The sequence below is a fragment of the Struthio camelus genome, chromosome 20 (assembly GCF_040807025.1).
Source record: "Struthio camelus isolate bStrCam1 chromosome 20, bStrCam1.hap1, whole genome shotgun sequence".
Taxonomy (NCBI): domain Eukaryota; kingdom Metazoa; phylum Chordata; class Aves; order Struthioniformes; family Struthionidae; genus Struthio; species Struthio camelus.
Window position 1 is genome coordinate 10,006,344 of NC_090961.1, and position 18,219 is coordinate 10,024,562.

The 18,219-nt window shown below is 42.7% G+C and overlaps 1 protein-coding gene across 1 annotated transcript in view; it reads right to left on the bottom strand.

The window, feature by feature from the left end:
* Window positions 1-15,929, bottom strand: part of PAPPA (pappalysin 1) — a 187,821-nt gene extending 171,892 nt beyond the window's left edge. Inside the window, exon 1 of the mRNA XM_009668174.2 lies at window positions 15,462-15,929. Coding sequence (XP_009666469.1) covers window positions 15,462-15,858 — 397 coding nt within the window. The 5' untranslated portion in view covers window positions 15,859-15,929. The remainder of the gene's footprint in view (window positions 1-15,461) is intronic.
* Between the last annotated feature and the right edge of the window lie 2,290 nt (window positions 15,930-18,219).

Here is an 18,219-nt window from a genome sequence, read left to right on the forward strand (position 1 = left end):
TTGAACCGATTACTTTAAAACTTATCATAAATCCCATAACTATTCTTATGTTTGGTTCCCCCCCCCTCCAAATCCTCTCTCATACAACATCATTTTTAAACTGTGGACATAAGAACTGGACAAAGTACTTCAGCAGCAGCCACTCCAGTGTCAATACAAGGGTAACATAACCTCCCTTCCACTGTTTGATACTTCCTTGTTTACATAGCCAACGATGACTCTAAACCTTTGGCCAGAGCATCACATTGGCAGTTCACATCCATATGTTTTATCTGGTCTAACATGGAGTTACTCCTAGAAATTCAACTTCCAGGTGAAAGACCCTTCCCCCACCACCCATCCTTTAAGCATGACCTACCTCCCGTCTTTCTATATGTATGACTTCATATTTGGCTTTATTCTAATGAATACTGTTTGCATGTTCTCAATTTATGAAAACACCCAAATGAGAGTCCTGTTTTGGTCATTGTTTACCACTCCCTGAACTCTGCAACATCTGCAAATTTTATCAGCACTGATTTTATGTTTTCTTGCAGGTTGTTGACAGAAAATATTAACTAGTAAAGAGCCAAGATTGCATTGTGCTGAATAGGAGGGAATGTGGCCAGAGTCATACTGTTCAAGCAACAGCTCTGTTTTTCAGTATGGGAAAATAAATACCTGTGATACACATGAATACGAACTTACACAAGTCAAGAGAAAAAAGATGGGAGAAAGAGATAAGCAGGAGATTGGCAAGATTTGCCTCTTTTTGTCTCTTAGGCATTCTATAACCCCAGTTTTCTCTCTGCAGCAGCACAGCGCTGCAGGGACCTAACACGACCCTGGCAAATGGGACTTTTTGGCTACACATTTCTTTCTTTTGGTGCAACAGAGTGGCATTTGCCATTTACGGCATCATACATGATCAAAGCGCTGCACTGATGTTATTACCGCATCCTTACATACTCTAGCTCTCTGAGGGCTGCAAACAGCCACTATCCTGCCTTCATGGATGGAAAGGACAGGGCAGTGAAGGTACCTAAGAGCAGTTGCAAAGTAGCCTCGTGCAACCTCTGCACCTCCAGCCACTCTGCAACAGAGTAAGAAGTTTAATTAGCAAAAGAGGAAGCCTTTCTCTTACAAAGCAGTTTCGCCGCTGCCCAAATACACTTTTTCTCTCAAAAGCATCTAATTTATTGCTGAGAATAATTTATTGCTCTGTTCTCTTCCTGAAACCACCTGCAAAAAAGAACCTATACCCTCTGCAATGGCCTGTTTTCACTCTGCCAGCTACTCTTTTTTTTTCCTTTCCTTACGGAACATTTTGTTGCAATGCCCTTCTGTAATAACTTTCCCATGAAACTGGGTGCCTCTTCAAGCCTGCTTTGTCACCAATGTTTGACAAGTATTAGAGCAATCCCATAAGGCAGGCTGTTAGCTTGTCAGTGCAAAGGACACCATGTGTTGAACACATTGACAGCTCTCAATAAATAACATCCCTGCTGAACAGCTGGTTGCATTGCTAGGGTTTGGAAGAATGTTGTCCACATTGCCTACTTACGTTCATCCTCCTCAATGATGCACTGAAGTTCCTGTGCATGGGGAGCGGAAATACATCACTTCCAGAAGACACTAAAGTGTTTTTTTTTAAATTATATCTGAAAACAAGTTTAGATCCTGACTCAAAGTTTATGGCCCATTTTAGACATACAGATGTGCAACCGCGTTTTGATTTCTTGATACAGGTGCAAGAGATGGTCAGACTGATAGAGGGGAGGTGAAAGATGTGGGATGGTGGGAAGAAGGATCCTAATCTCATCTCCTTCTTCCCTCTCTCTCTCTCTCATCAAAAACATAGCCCCCATTTCATTTATTGCTGTCTCAAGCCTCAGAACACAGAAACCGCTAGAGGAGGTGTTTGCCAAACCACAGTTTGGCCATCTCGACGTGACAAAAAAATGCACAGTCAGGGACAGAAAGACCCTTGTTTTTGTGCTTCTGCAGCCAGTGCTTGAGGTAGAGGAAAGAGTGTGGCTCATTGCTTAGCTTCTTACAACTCCTGGGAGGTGTCTTGGCTCCACGAGTGCAGGTGCCCTGGTCAGCCTTTCTTGCCGAGATCCCAACCCCACAGAAGCCAGGTCACAGAAGAAACACAGATCCTGGCAGTAGCATTTTGCCTCTGTGAGATGCAGCTGCTGTTGCTTCCCAGATCCCTCTCTGGCCTGTTCCACAGAGCCTGCAGGTGTTTGGATACAGCTATCTCCCAGGAAAACTGGTGGTATGCTGATGTTTAAAATAAAATAAAGAAAAGCCCTAGTATTATGGTGTACTGCTGAAGACCAGCCCAGTATGAGCATCGCCTCTGGCGAGGCACAGAATGTAAACAGCCTGTTTGATTAAACCATCTCTAGCAAGAGGACTTTTGGGGAATTCCAGCCTTTCCTAGCTCAAAGAAGTGTAGAAGATACACTGGTACTTTGCTATTCATTAATTCAGAGCTCTTCAAAGGGCAAGAATGAAGTGCTCAACTTTCCTCCTAGGCAAAACTGCCTGGAATTCTTGGAGGAAGCTCACCAGCATAAATCAGGTCCATTTCTTTTTCTTCCTCCCCCCATTTTTTCTTAATCTGTTCAAGAACACAGAGATGGTGCAACAACTGATAAACTTTGTCCATGCTGCAATACAAAATTCTCAGTTCCGAAATATCACTCCTGTCCTCCTCTTGTTGGGGTGTGACGTGGAGAGACCACATTCGAACAGTCTTCCAGATAAGGCTATTAATTATATGCCAGAAAATATTTGTACAATAAAGGAAACTGCTCTTTCAACAACAAGCAACAGATAAGACTATGTGAAACCATCACATCTGAAGGTACAGAGACTCTGTCAGCACTAGAACCTTTTTGCAATACATCTATTCTTTCAAGACTCTTAGAACTAAAAGTGAGACCAGAACTTTCACATCTGCTATATCTGGGAAAAGATCTCTGCTCCAGACGTCTACAAGTGACCTTGTGGACTGCCGCTCTTGCTATCTGCTTATGTATTTTCACCTAGATCTCAAATTAAAGAACAAAATCAACCCCTTTTCAAATCCAGCCTGGAATGTCATGTCAGTGGCTGCAATGCTGAAGTCAAACCAAGTTATTACCGATCTCCAAGGTGCCTTGTACGTTACTAACTCTTCTTTATAGTGTCCATTGCTCATGTTGTCACAGAAATTAACAACTGCAAACATTTTTGCACAAACATTTTGCATCCTAGGAACACAGAGCAGGAACGTTTCCTGTAATGTGCCATCCAGTGTTTTACCATGTTAGTCCAGTTTTAAAAGACTCGCACAACATCGGCTCTCGTCACTGCAGAGACAGTCATTCACCTCACTTTTTCTCACTTCCAAAGGCAGTCCATTTTGCAAAGGGGTGGGGGGGGGAGGGGAGCTGGGGACACTGATACAAGCGCTGCACTGATACCACACTTCTGTCTAAGTGAGGAACCTCAGCCCTGACCAGTGCTGCCTCCTTTGCACCCAGACTTTTTCTTCATCTGATGATTTTCCCACACATTTTGAATAGCCAGAAAGGCTTTCAGAGGATCCCACTGTGCCCACAGCTCTGCTCTCTCCTGGAGGCCCAGAGCTGATCACGCTTCCCATCCTATGGCAGCTCATGGAGAAGCACTTGGGAGCAGCAGAAATAAGCACCGCAGGGCACACTGCCCACCAGACGTCACGGAAACAAACCCCTAATTCCCTCACTTCCTACTTGAGATCACCAAGATGCAGTACTAAAGGCACAACTCAGGAGAAGTCACAAGAAAATGGGCTTTTGCCTGGGTCCACCCCCTGCACTAGCGGGGTCTAGGGGCTCTCTGGAGCAAGCTACAGTATTTCATGTTTTCTAGCTGACAGCATCATTACCATGCCCGTCTGCCCCTAGCTCCAGAGTTCATGGTGACTACAGAGCTCAGAGTTATCTACTTCCTTGGTTCCTGCTCACTCCTGCATCCTTACACTGGTGGTTCTGTGAAACAAATATGTGAGACCAGACATATCAGCCTTGTGTTCAAACTATAGCAAGAGAATTAGCCTTTGGGGTATTTTAGTCCTTTTATAGCCTTTGCATAACTCAAGAGCAACAAATACACTGGCAGGAGCCAGAATCTAAATTTCAATGTTTCAAAAATGAAACAAAATCAGTGGACTTATGAGCAAGAACTTCTGCAGTTTCATTCACGTTAGTCTCCCTGCTTGGGTTTCTGAATGGAGTCCAGGCTGACCATGTTTTTAAAAGAACTGACACTATAATTTGACTCCCTCTTTTTTCCACATTTGCAGTGATGGAGGGAAAAGAAGAAAAAGAGATACAGACAGACAGACATATCATCAGAAAAATTCCTACAAGCAGATGCGTAGTAGAAAACATCCAGCAACCCTGCTGGCTCCAGCTCACAGTCTGGGGCTGTGTGTATGGTTGATTTTCATTAACAAACTTTTCTTCCCCTGAACTTCCTCAGAGGGGGGTTGTTTATAAACAGATGAGGGGATATTATTGCTGGACATGGGACAGAACGGGAGGGGGGTGAATGAGTTTAGGCCCACAAGACTGGAGAGTAGAGTTTAAAGGTGTTTGTTGCTGGGAGCACAAAGGGCTCACTGTAAAAACAGCATGTGGACTAATTTTACAAGCTAGAGGGAACATGATAGGTATACGCAGAAAATGCCCCCAAAAGTAAAAACAACCCCACATTGTACAAACTTTTCCCACTGCATCACCATAACCATTAGACACCCAAATGAAACCATCTACAGCAGCAACGGAGGTTGGAAGCTGTTCTCCACGGCATCCACATTTCAGTTCGTTCATTTTCCCCACCACATGCACTCTATCTTGGTCCCAAATTCTACTCCGTGTCCATCAGTTTGGAGCAGCCCCCCTCACTTCCTCTCCACAGGAGTTACTCTGGCTTTACACTGGTGTGTTGAACAACAGCATCTGGCTTGTACTGCTTACCCTTCCCTCTGCCAAGTACGTTTCAAAATCCTGCGCGCAATACATTTAGTTAACGTTTGCTTTTCCTCCCTGAACATCTCCATTCATGAGCTCCAGCACAGGAGGCTTTCAATTCTTGCTGAGTTTACGCTGAAAATAATTCCCATTAAATTATCGCTGGTGAAAGATGCTGTTTTGACCTCAGAGGGAAGGCTACTCTGTTTTTTTCCACAAGACAGATGCAAGGTAAGACAGTGGTAATGCAAGCTCCAGATTTCAACCCTAGCACCTCAGTCTTTACAGGCAGAGATGCTGCTGACCTCTGAACAAAACACAATCGTGTGGATCATATGATGCAGAGCCTCCCTGTTGATGTTACCAACAGAAACATCAGTTGTTTAGCTGTGAGCACATGCACTGGATGATGATCCCTCCCCAAAACAGTCTGCTGTTACTGGGGCACTAACATGCTGTGTGCAAAGCCCCTTCTGCAGTCACTCACCTGATCCATATTTATGTGGTAAACAAGTTGCTTTTGCCCTTAATTAACACCCTGAGCTATCTGTGGCCAGATTTTCAGCACTTCAAGACACTTAGCAGTTACAGCCTACATGTTTTACAAGCTGTTTTAGCAAGTGAATATATTAATTGATGTGCAGATGTATCAAAAACATAGAAATATTCCAGTTTAAATAATAGCTGGAACTGAGAGGCCTGGGTAAGATTTGCTCTTCTCTCCCGTTTTGAGCTGCATACACTGTTCCATTTAAGAAATATAATAATTTTTGAGGATTCAAACATCATCAGCATGTTCGGGTCAGAGATGTTAATTCAAGACCATCTCAGATTTTCTGCCATCTCCAAAGAGCTCATGTCACAAATGCCAACTTGTCTCCTTCTGTCACTTGTCCTCCATGTTGCTAGGGCATAATCCCAGGTAGAAGATCTCATAAACACCTCTAGCTCAGCACCATGTACAGTAGTAACCCAGCAAAAAACCATGAACAGCTACAAGAAAAACCCTACAGGAATAAGGGTGCATCGACTCCAAATGGAGAACAATCCAGGCCGAGGAATAATTGTCATCACCTCTAACAAGAGTTTAACAAATGGCCAAGCCTCTTGGGCTCTGCTTCTAACTTTGTCACCAACATGCCAACATGCTGCCACATCTTTGACATTAGAGCATCCCTCCATTCCTCGGTTTCCCTGATTTTAAGGACAATGATCTCCCATGCCTTAGAAACTTATCACCGCCATTTGCAGGTTTCTTTGAGACAGTGATAAAGACTACAAAAGTGCAACCTTACTGCAATAATAAAGGAAAACAGTAACAGCAGAACACATCAGAAGAGGAGAAAAATAACCAACATTCAAAACTTAAACAAACAGGTAACAGTGAACGGCCTTTCCTTTCCATCCCTTCCCCTTGCTGTCTTAAATAAAACATACAAAATAAGAGTGATAAGATTTCTTTTCTCAACCCAATGGACTGATCTTTGTGAATATGCTTCCAACACTAACAGCTGAGAATAGACAATGAAGACAATAAAGGAGAAAAGGAGCCTGCAGCTGATGCACAGTGTCTAGAGCAAGCCTCCTCTTCTCCCAATTCCATGACGACAGAAGACTCCTGGGAATCAGATGAGGGAGGGGAAGATGGGTCAGAGGAGAGAAATCCATATGGGAAAGTGATTTAAAGCAAATAAAGAGACAATAAATTAGATAAGGAAATGAAGAAAAAACACAGCAGAGAGGAGGAAGGAGAAGAGATAAAAGGACCCTAAATATCATTCAAAAGGAAGACTCAAGGAAAGCCTACCAGACCTCAGGAGTTAATCAGCAAAGAACAGAGAGGTTTTCTTCACTAACACAGCAATTCTTTTGCTTCCAGGAGCTGGGTATCATATCTCTTAGAAGCTGTTTCACTAGGCCACTTCCAGATGCTTCTCAGTTTCAGTTCACCCTCACGCCCCTCTCTGTGAGAACAACTGCTCACTCCTTGTTTGTGTACCACTAGGATGGATATTAAACAGAACAATATCAAGAATTCCTGGAAAATATGCATGAGCATATGCCTGACTAAGCACACAAACACCCAGACTTCTTACTCTCCATTACCACAGTATTTTGCACAAAGGTTGGCTGAAGGTCTTTGCCACCAACCTAGGGGCTACCCTTTGGCTATGAGGAGGGGACGCTACCCTCGCGTGGTGAAAGAGGAACAGAACTTCAGAGAGCTCATGGTTATCCTCGTCACAGCACTCGCTTGCTAGGGAAGAGGAAAGCAGACCAATTCTGCCTAGCAGGAAGAAGTGAAAGAAGGGGGAATCAAGGACATGAGATAGTAGAGAAAGAACTGAGAAAATGATGGTGATAAGAGAGGGTGGAGGGACTGGATGGGAAAGCTGCACACTTACATCACCCAGCAAAACAGAAAAACGGAGACCGTGTTTTGAATAAGCATTCACTTTAACACCGAAAAAAAAAAAAGGCTGAAAGAGACAGAGGCCAAGGAGGGATTTGGATTAGAGCAAAAACAACTAAAATAAACATATCCCCTTCCCCAGGCCAATTTCTCTGACGTTAGGGCTTCATAATTTTTCTCTTCTTGCTTGGCTCCAATACTCAAAGCAAGATAGGACAGCAAAATAATGGATGTTAATGCAAGCACCATGGAAGAGCCCAAGACGTAGATGAGGGATGCAAAAGACTCTCTGAAATCAGAGCCTAGGCCAGAGTCAATCAAGGTGAAAGGCATTTTTTCATGACGTTGAACAGGTTTAGGATCAAATCCATGCTGCCTATGTAAATCTAACACCAGGAATCCATCCTCTTTCTCACCAAGGGAAAATTTGACTTGTATTTATATTTGTTCACAATTTTTGCTATGATACATACTGTACCTACACTCAGGTGCTGGCAACCTTCTGTATGTGAAACAGTTCTTGATTAATTAAATTGTTCTTTATGATTGCTATGAATAAGGAGATCGGAATGTAAAATTCTAGGATAGACATTGATTCCCTTTTTAACTCATCTTTTTGAGTTCTGATCTACTAATGTTCAGAGTAAGAATACTTTGACTTTATGCATGGCTTTGGGGAAACCAAACTATAATAAGGACTAACATTAAATCAAAGCAGTTTACAAGATCTGCCACTTTTGTCAGAATATGTAGGAAAATAAACAAGCTTCTTTCCTTGATCACTGGAGTTTAAATGCTCTATTGATCTGAGGAAAAAAAAAAAAATCAAAGATGCTTTGGAAACGTTGTGTGCACGTGCATGCATGCTCACATTAGAGAAAATGAAGAGAGGATTAGGGACAAGCACAGAAAAGTAACAAAACATTTATTTTTTCCATCGAAAGCTGAAATGAAGATAAGAATCACATCCAGATGTCAGCCACCCTAAGGTAGGGAAATGGCCATAAACCAACATGAACATCAGGTCGGAAGAAAGGTATAGGCTTCATTTTTAGAAGTCTGATTTTTGGAAAAACAAAAAGGGATAGCTCACTCAATTGTCATATGCCCAGTAGACATAAAATAAATGCCCAAAGCAAGGAAATAGAAAACTCCAGTATATTTTGCATACTTGACGTAGAAAGATTAGTATAAACTGATAATGTAAAGACAGTATTAAGTGAGAAATCTGGTAGTAATGAGAGAGGAGGCTATATATATGGAAAGATGATGTTAGGCTAACTGATATGGATGAGAAAAAATTCAGATGACTTGATCAAATAACTTTTCTGATACATTTTTCAGAATGATTCAGAATATAAGATTTAAGGACGTAAATATGCAATAAAGTGAATGTGTTCATTCATACTATGATGGGATGTAGGAACTGCTACACAAACTAAGGTCAGAGAAGGCTGGGAAATGTTTGATCAAATACTTTTCTCAGGAAAAAGGAAAAAGGAAATTAATCAAAACAGACTATCTGTGGGAAAGGATCAGTTTTGGCAAATATTCTAACTTAAAATTTCAATAAAAGTTTCATAACTGTCAAAACACTTAATTTTTTAAAAAAGCTTATAAAAATAAAAAAAACAGTCTCTTCTACTAGAAAATGTTTTTCGCTCTCATAGTCAACGCTTTTATAAATCAATACTTTGGATTTTTAGGTACTTAAGATACTGTCAGTCTGTCCTTCTCTCTTCCTGTCCTACATTACAGTGATGACTCTTGGTTTCAGCTAAAGATCTTTGGTTTATCATAGAGTACTGGGAAAGTTTCTGTGGCCTGTGCTATATCTAAACATAAAAAGTGGATATTCCGTGAATGTTTGGACTAATTATCTAATATTATATCCCTGACACTGCAGGGGACTGAATCTGGCAACCCAGGTGGTCCCTTCTATGCCTGTGCTCCTATAATTTCTATTAAAGAAAAGAAAAGAGGAGCTGAACAAACAAAGGCTAAAACTGGAAGAAAAACTATTATATGAGAACATTTCAGCTGACCCCAGTTATTGAAGGGTTTATTTTTGTTTTTTCAATATGTCTTTTTGAAAAAAGTCACTATATTTTGGCTTTCTATTCTGGGTCAGGCCAGTTTGAGCAACGGAAAATCAAGGTGAAAGTGCTCAGTTAATCCCCTGGTCTTGAAAGCACCTAAATACCATTGGTCCGGCAGTATTTTTACCATATAGCTCCTCAGGAAGACATCTCAGTGTGCACCTGCGCTGTGACAGGCCTTGGGAGCATGGCATCTATGTCCTGACTAGGACAGAGCAGGACTCAGAAAAAGGCATTTCTCCACCAAATCGGTGTTCTCACACAATTTGGTGTTCTCGTCCTGCAAGTAATACAGGTTGGGCCCTCGTGACCAGGGCACTTCCTTGGACCCAGTCTGCATTCCTTCCTCCAAGATATTCAAGCCCGCATGTCCAATGACCCAAAGAGCACTAAACACTAAGCTAAAGGCTTTTCTGGGAAGAAACACTTCTGAATCCTCCTGTTGTGACCCTGAGGACAGAAAACTTTATCATCAGCGAGGTGACAGAAGAGGAAAAAGGAGGGACCTGCCTGATGGGCCCCGGTGTTCGTGCCTACTGGTGGGTTCTGCTCCTTGCTGTTCAGTGCTCCCTGGCGGAGGATCTCCTCAGCCTCAGCAAAGGCAAACGAACACAAGAAGCCTGTGGGAATGATATCAGCAAATTCATGTGCCCTCTTTTAAAAGGCAAGGCAACCTATCGTGTTATTTATGAGAAAGAGCAGAGGCACCTACCTTCACGAAAGGATTTGGGGTTAGGGTCCCAGCCACTGTGATGCTGAGTGAGACCTCTGGGATTGAGGATTTAAGCAAATCCCTCACTTCTGACTGGTGACCACTAGTAGGGAGTCACACGCGGCAGGGACCGACGGCAGGCATCGCCGCCGTCATTCAGCGTGCTGGCTGCTTTTGCATCCCTTCCGCCGTGCAGGAAGACAAAGTGAAGCCCCCTCCAGAGAGCAGCTTCGATACTGCTGCGATGAACTTTTAGAAATCTGACGAACTGACTGGATCTGCCTTTCAGTAATTCTGTAACGTACGAAGCCTCTCCAAGGGCTTCTCCTCGCCCTCGCTGTTTAGGCCTTCCCTCCTCAGCTCTGCTCTGTGCTTCTCCAGACGTCTCCCCTGAATCCCTGAGGAGAGCCCAGTTCCAGGTCTCTCTCCAAACACAGTCCCCTCAGCTTGCCTTCTGCTTCCTGCAAGGTTTTCTAACTGCAACATGGGCTAGCTTGAAATAAATCAGGCCTGAAAGAAACTTAGAGAGGCCAGCTCAGCCTGTGAAAAATCTCAGTGCCTGCAAAACAGCCATATGTTATTTAGGTAAATCTAAATTTACCCTCCCTCACACATAAAAAGTCTAACTTCCCTCTTTTTTATTACCATTTTATTGATTAGAGCAGCCCACATGTAAGTGCTTTCAAGAAAAAAATATATATATCCTCACTACGTTTTTCCGATTCTAGTCTCTAGCCTCTTAAAGGAATGAGACAGATTAAAACTGAAAGCCTGAAGGAAAGAAAAATTATTTTCCTAGTTCTAGTTTCCAACTCTTGTCCTAGCTTCTGCAGGCTGAGGGAAATGAGACATTCAAATGCAATTGTTTAGTAAGTGATGGGCTACGTCATATTTGTTCAGTGGCCTATTTGTCATGACTTATCCAGATCCATAGCCATCAAGTAGCTAATCATTTGAACCCTTCGGCAGGGAAAATCGAAAAATGGACTGCTACCGTGGTGCACTATAACCTTTAAGACCAAACCAAAAAAGTTCATACAGTTAAAAGATAACAGGCTACCGAAGAAGAGAAAATGCCACGTTATCTACCTCCCTATTATGTTAATGCTAGTAAATGTCAGTGTGAAATCTATACTGAAGAGTTCCTCGAGTTCCCAGTACCTCTGCTAGGAGCGTTGGCTCACAGGGAAAGCACCCGGCTCACTGATTCTACTCAAAGTGTATCACTTCAGTACCAGACTCAAAAACTACAGAAGGGAACTAAACGAATACCAAAACTAAATGTATATTTTTAAACACTGTGAACAGACCTGTGTAGTGTCATTTACATATCTGTATAATTGCCCAATTATTGGGCCCCCGACACAGACTTTTCTCAGTCCGTTACATACAAGGGCTGTGGCTTTAAGTGAGCTCCACTGTGCTGATTTTGGCATTTCTTCTCCTTTGGATTCTGCTGCAGTTTTATGTTCACCAAGGACTGAAGTTGGGAAAACATAGGCACTCCCTTACATATGAAGCTTTATTAAGTTGGGATCGTGCTCTCTGTTGGCAAGCAGAGGAATAGAAAGACAGAGGAGAATGAAACTGGGAAGGGAAAAAAACCAAAACAAAACACAAATAACTTTCACTCTTCAGAGCAGGCACGCCTTCTTACTCCAGCTCCCGCTGCCGATCATTCATCTCGCTCCTCTCAGCTCTCAGCTAGTAAAGAGTCAACATCTCATTTCTATGAAAACATGAGCTATCCCACTCCTGCGCCTTATACCAGAAAGCACACTGACAGGGACTCTGGAGGGTCCTGCTTCTTAGGATGGAATTGCATTTCCACAGTAGAACTGAAATATCTTTTGGTTACAACAGAAGCAAGGTCAACAGTGCTTTGAAGCATCTTGTTTTGCGTGGCATATATATTATCTAACTCGACTCCAGTCTGGACCTTAACTCTTTCGTTCACAACTGGAGGTGCGTTCAAAGACTACTTTGGAAAGTGTACAAACCTGCATGATTAATACCATGTGCACATGTGTGTATTTGTAAGAGGGATGTACTGTGCTGTGTGGTAGGTATGCAGATGCAAGGAGTGTTTGTCCAAGAACTATGTGGCCCGGGGAGTGACTCAAGTACACACTGTTTGGGAGCTGCCTGCACTGCGAGAGTTACACCATGGGAGCTGCAGAAATTAAGCACAGCTCAGCTCTGAAAATGCTTCTGAGCTTTTGCGTAACACAGATCAATGGGTCAGGCTTCTAGTTTCCCAACAGCTTTCCCTGACAAATGCCAGAACAGATATCAGTGAAGTCAAGCAGGGCAGCAATAACATCCGTGCCAACCAGTGTGAAAATTGGCAGAACCTGGCACCACGGACTGCCTATCATCAGAGACAGGGCACGGCCCAGTGCATTGACGAACCCACTTAACAGCGCTGTAAAATTAGCCATTTACAAAAACAAATTGAACACTGCAGCAAAGGGTGACGTAAGGAGAGTTGGCTCCAGAGAGAAACAGAAACTCCTGTAGCCTGGAATAGTAGAAGAGTTCCTTTGAAACAAGGCTCAAACATAGAAGCTTGTAACAACTCAGAGTCTACATGAGATTTTTAACGCACAGTCAGTCTTCCCCTATAGGCATGCTTTTGGCTTCTAAATGACTTGCAGAGACTACTTAAATGCCTGCAAGGAGGGACTGAAGAGGAGCATTTAGCAGAGGCAGAGGGTGGGGGGTAGAAAGTACATGGAGATACAGGAAGGACCCCAAAAATGAGGTGTTTTCCAGTCAATCCAGCCCTCTGCCGGATCTGTACAAACACACAATTTCCCCCCCTCACATCTGGGATGGAAGTTGGGAATAAACTCATTTCTTACACTGTCAGCAAATTTGACCCACTCCCTACCCCTCACCTTAACAACCAGAAGGGCTTTTGATTTCAGTGGGGTCCTACAGATGCAACTCCAATGACAGAACAGGGCTCCTAAGCCTGTCACAGCCCCAAACAGTGAAAATGAGAAAGCCAAGTATTTTGGCAGCCAGAACCCTTGATTTCCTCATTGAGGGAAGTGTAATCTCTCCCTAAGCTTGCTGCAGGTCTGGGAGGCTGTAGTGTGCGGAGGATACTCCAAGTGAGTTCCTCTTGGACCTCTTCCAGGTGTTTACACACAGAGCCAAACCTGGCTCCTCTTCAAGAGTGTGTGTGAGGGGGGGGGAGAGGGAGTTTAAAAATAAAATAAAATCCAGAGCTGAGCAACAAGGTTTACGGTGCTAAACTGGGGCATTTCTTTTCGTTTTTAACAGTGGAATGTTATTTCCCTGCCTAAAATGGGTCAAGTGTTTTATACAAGCAACAACCCAACCTCCCCCATCCAATTAAAGCATTTTACTACAAATGATCTTTGTGCATGTGTGTCTAGATTCCCTATTGTGTGAATTACAGGTATTTGTACAAAAAACAGACACAGCACCTTGGGTGCTGGATTAAACATATAAAAAAACGAATTGACTATGTGTACTCACTGATGAGATGTATGCAAACTCAAACTCTGCCTTTCCTGACTTGACAGAGGAGCAGTTTGAGCCCCGCTGCTTCAGTTAAGATTGGGAAACAGAAGAGTGGAGCAAGAGAAAGGGAGGGGAAACAATTCAGGTGATAACCCATTTCTTCTATGAATTTACTCGTAAGTCTGTCCCACTATAGGCAAAAGGAAGACCAACCCATGCCCAGCATCTCCTACCCACTCTGACAGCCACACACACTGCATCTGCCTCCTTAGAAGCGAACAGAGCAGCTGGGATCGGGGAAAGTTAAGGGAACGTACTGCTGAGTTCATCTTAGTTTTTGTTTTCCTTAGGACAAAGCAACTTTCTTGAGAGACAACAGTCCCATAGGTCAAGGATGGGGCAGTCAAGATTAAGAAAATAAAAGGCAGGAATGTGGCAGAGGAGAGGAGGAAGAGCAGTGCTCGCGGCTGGTCAGGGACTGTACCAGCAAGACAAGCATCCGCTGCATTCTCGTAGGAAGTGACTCCAGTTAAAGGGAAAGGGGAAATCCTCCCTGTCTCTTTAAGGCATCCTAGGACATGGAAACTTTGTACTTTCAGGGAATCTCCTTGCCAAAAGAACTGTAAAACATGTCTTCCTCCCCCCGCCACCCCACCCCCCCCACCCGTTTCTCCTCCTGATTTGTTTTCTTTTTTTAAGGGCATTTCCATTTTCTATGACTTCCTTCAGAGCAAAGATGGATGTGGCGTCATTTATAAAGGTTTGTAACCCTCCAAAAAGTATCCAATTTCACGACAACTTCACTGCACTTTATCACTAAAGCAAGGAGAGGGAGGGAGGTGACGGCAGGGAGGGGGAGAGGGAGAGAACACAGGGGAAAAAGAAGGACCCAAATTCATGATGGGCTCATAAAATTTAAATAAGGAAAGTGCAATACTCTTCATTATTGCTCAGCTCAGACAGTTTAGTTTGGTAGCCGGTTTTAGTACTAAATGATTTTATAGGGCTGTTTGACCTTACAGTCATTTGTGTTACACTTGCCGTTTCTAAGAGGAGACAAAATACTCTACACATCCTCTAGCTGCAGTACTAGTCCCAGTCCTAACTGAGTGTCAAAGGGTTGGGAACTTTATAAACTCTTTTGATTCATTTGAGGTTTCACAATAGCCAAAAGTTCCTTTATAGCTTTTTGGAAACCACATGCTAACATAGCATCTAAAAAAGGTAACAGTGAAATGCACTAAAGAGCTAATAAAATGAAGGAAATCATATAGAAACCTTGCGCATGTATTTCATGGCAGCCACACACTAGACAGATTTTTTTTTACATAAGTCAAGCATACACACAAGCTACTTTTAAATGGTCTATTTACAGTTTTCCAATCCGAGGATTAGTTAAAAACCTACCATAAGAACTCTATTTCTTATTTGCACCTTAATCCATACACACAGAAATAAAGAAACTACCTAGGATACTGCCATTTCCTTATGCAAAACTTTACATAACTTTTCCTTTGAGCATACACTTTCAGACAGTTTGCCAAGCTCTGGTATTTCACCAAATATATACATAATAACTGCACTCGTATGTGTTTACACATGCATTCATATACATATGCATGTTCCAACACACACACGTATATTTAAATATACATAAACACATACTATACACACGCACGCCTACAGCAGGCTGTTCTGCCGGCACACGAGACGTAAAAGGGATGCTACAGCTACAGGCACAATGAACTACCTACCTGCAATGACAGCCGGAGATCTCTGTCCTCCTTCAGCTTTCAGCCACACTTGCAAAGTGAAGGCATCTCTGGGCAGCTCAATATCTGCTTTCAGCCGCAGCTGATCACCTTGTCCACTGAAATAGAGCGCCCTGCTTGGGGTAAGGGACTCCTCTTCGTCCTTTGCCTCCCGCTGTTGCCTCCTGCGGGGGACATGCCCAGGCTCCCGACCAGCAGTGGAGCGCCTTCCTCGGGCTAACCTGGTGGCACAGGTGCCCGGGGCAGTGTAGCGGAGCTGGCGGGTGTGCCTGGTGTCCCTTCTTGCCCTGCGGGAGCGCTCGTCCATCCCACATTCGGGTCCACTGGCTAGGGCTGTACAGAGAAGCGCAAGAGGCAGCAGCAAACTCCAGAGCTGCATTTCCAATCTTCCCCCCCCTTCTCCCCTGCAAATCCTCCCGATCTGCCAGCTTTGGGCTCCTCCTTGCCTTGACTTTCTTCTCTTGTTCACCCTTCTTGGTATTTGCTCTTTTTATAACCCTTCTCAGTTGCTTTTTCTTTTCTTTTTTTCTTTTTCTTTCTTTTTCCTGCTTATAGATTTTTTTTTCCCTTAAAACAAATAAAAATAAAATAAATCAAAACTCCTTCTTGGTCGAAATGTATTTCTCTGTTCTTCCTCCTCTATCTGTCTTCTTCTCCTCTATTCCTCCACAGCTGGAATTCCTCTCTCTTCTTTTCTCTGCTGGATTTTCTTCCCTTTATTTTTTTCTTCTTAAAAAAAAAAAAACACACACACACACACACACACACACAAAACAAAACAAAAAAACAAAACACCCCCCCAGCTTTCTCCAAGACTCAGACCCAGTGATTTCCCTCCCCCCAAAAGATGCTCTAATCTATTTATTTTTTTGGCCTCCTTTATAACATAAGCCACAACCCCCTCCTTCCCCCCAACCTCCCCCCTCCCTTCTTCTCCACAAAATGAAAGAAAAGAGAAAAAGCCCCTCAGAAGATGAGTAAACAAGAATATGCTAATCTACTCTAGGGTGCTCCACCTTCCCAATTGAATGATTCCCATTAAAACTGCAGGGATCATGACTAATCAATCAGCTTGAAGGAGCAGATAGCTCCAGAGGTTCAAACACTTTTGCTGTTTTCTTTTTCCCTCTTCTTTCCTTCTCTTCCCTTTTCCCCCTACCACTTTCCCCTCTTTTATTTATTTTTTAAAGAAGACAATTAGGATGAATGGATCAATGTGATAAAAATCCTGCACCCCTTTTGGTAATCTCCCCAGCTTTCTTTCTCAGTGCAGTCCAAAACACACATTCCTATTTTTTTTTCTTGGCAAAAGAGAAAGCTATTTCTTCTCTCAGACTCCCCGTTGCACTTTGCTGGTAAACCTTATGCTCCTCTGCAGCACATAAAGAGTCTTGAAACTTGAGTCTCAGATATTTTTTAATTGCTTTCTTTCTTTCTCTCTTTTTCACTCTCTCTCTCTTTTCCTAATTCTTTCTTTTCCTCTTATTATTTTCTTAAAGTTATGCAATCAGCCAGGCTCCCCCTTTTGTGGTCCCCCTCAGTGCAGTTGTGTGCAGCTAATCCAAATGTTGCATCAAAGGTCCCCATCGAATCATCAGGAGCTAAAAGGAGAGAAGCTTTTTGAAGAGCATTTGCCTTCCAGAAGCTGTAGCAACAGAGCAGGATTTGGCTTTTGCATGCTCCCAAAGACTCCTGGGTTTTTTTGAAATAATAAAAAAAAATATTAATTTATTGGTGGATTGAGTCAAAAATCCTCTCTCAATATTGCTAATTTTTCAGTCTAAGGAATTCAGCTCCCCTGGTTTCCTTGGCTCAGTTGTAGCCACAGGTAAGATTCTGGCTGCTTGCTGGTTTGTAGATCTCTGTTTCTGAGCTGGGACGTTTCTTTTTTTTTTCTCTCTTTTTTTTTTTTTAATATTTTTTTTTCACTCTTGAAAGATCTCAAAAGCTCCCCCTGATGGCAACAAAAAGGATTTTTCTAAGTACTTAATAAGTGGAAATGACTTAGCAGTAGCACACTGTGAATCTACTGGCCACTATTCCATTCACAAGAAGTCCGGTAGAACCAAGCTGAATCACACCCAATTCATTCACAAACCCAGTAATTCGCATCAGTCTCTTCTCCCTTCTCAAACTTAACAGTGGTCACACTGTACTTTCCTACAAACTTTTAACAGCAGTCATTGAAGTGAGAGTTCTCCCAGGATTACAATCTTCCTGCTTTTGCAGGTTCCTGTATTAGTATAATGGGTTTCTCATGGCTACTTAAATTAATGAAACTAATTTTTTCAACCAGAAAGAATTCTTGCATATTTGAAAGGTGTCTGAGTGATGTTTTTTTTTACCTGCTCATTTGCAATCATTTGAGAATGTACAATTAGCATTTAGTTTTCAGAGACATTGGATATATCCGGGATGTCCCACAGAAGTCAACAAGAATTACAGCTGATCAGCCCCTCTCTAATTATACAAACCTTCCCTCCATAACAGCTCTACTTGCAATAAAAATACAAAACACTGGTAGCATCTCCAGAGCTTTTAATGCAAGACCTGAAAGTGATTAAGCTTCTCAGTAATCATGAGGAAACTGTTAGATAGCAAACAAACTATACCATGGTCTGAACTCACAGAAATGTCCTGAAGAACTCAGAGGGATTCAAAAAAAAGACACTTATAAATACATACCTGCTTTGCAGAAATAATTTAAGGTCGCAGCCTATGTACTGTACTTCATTATTAT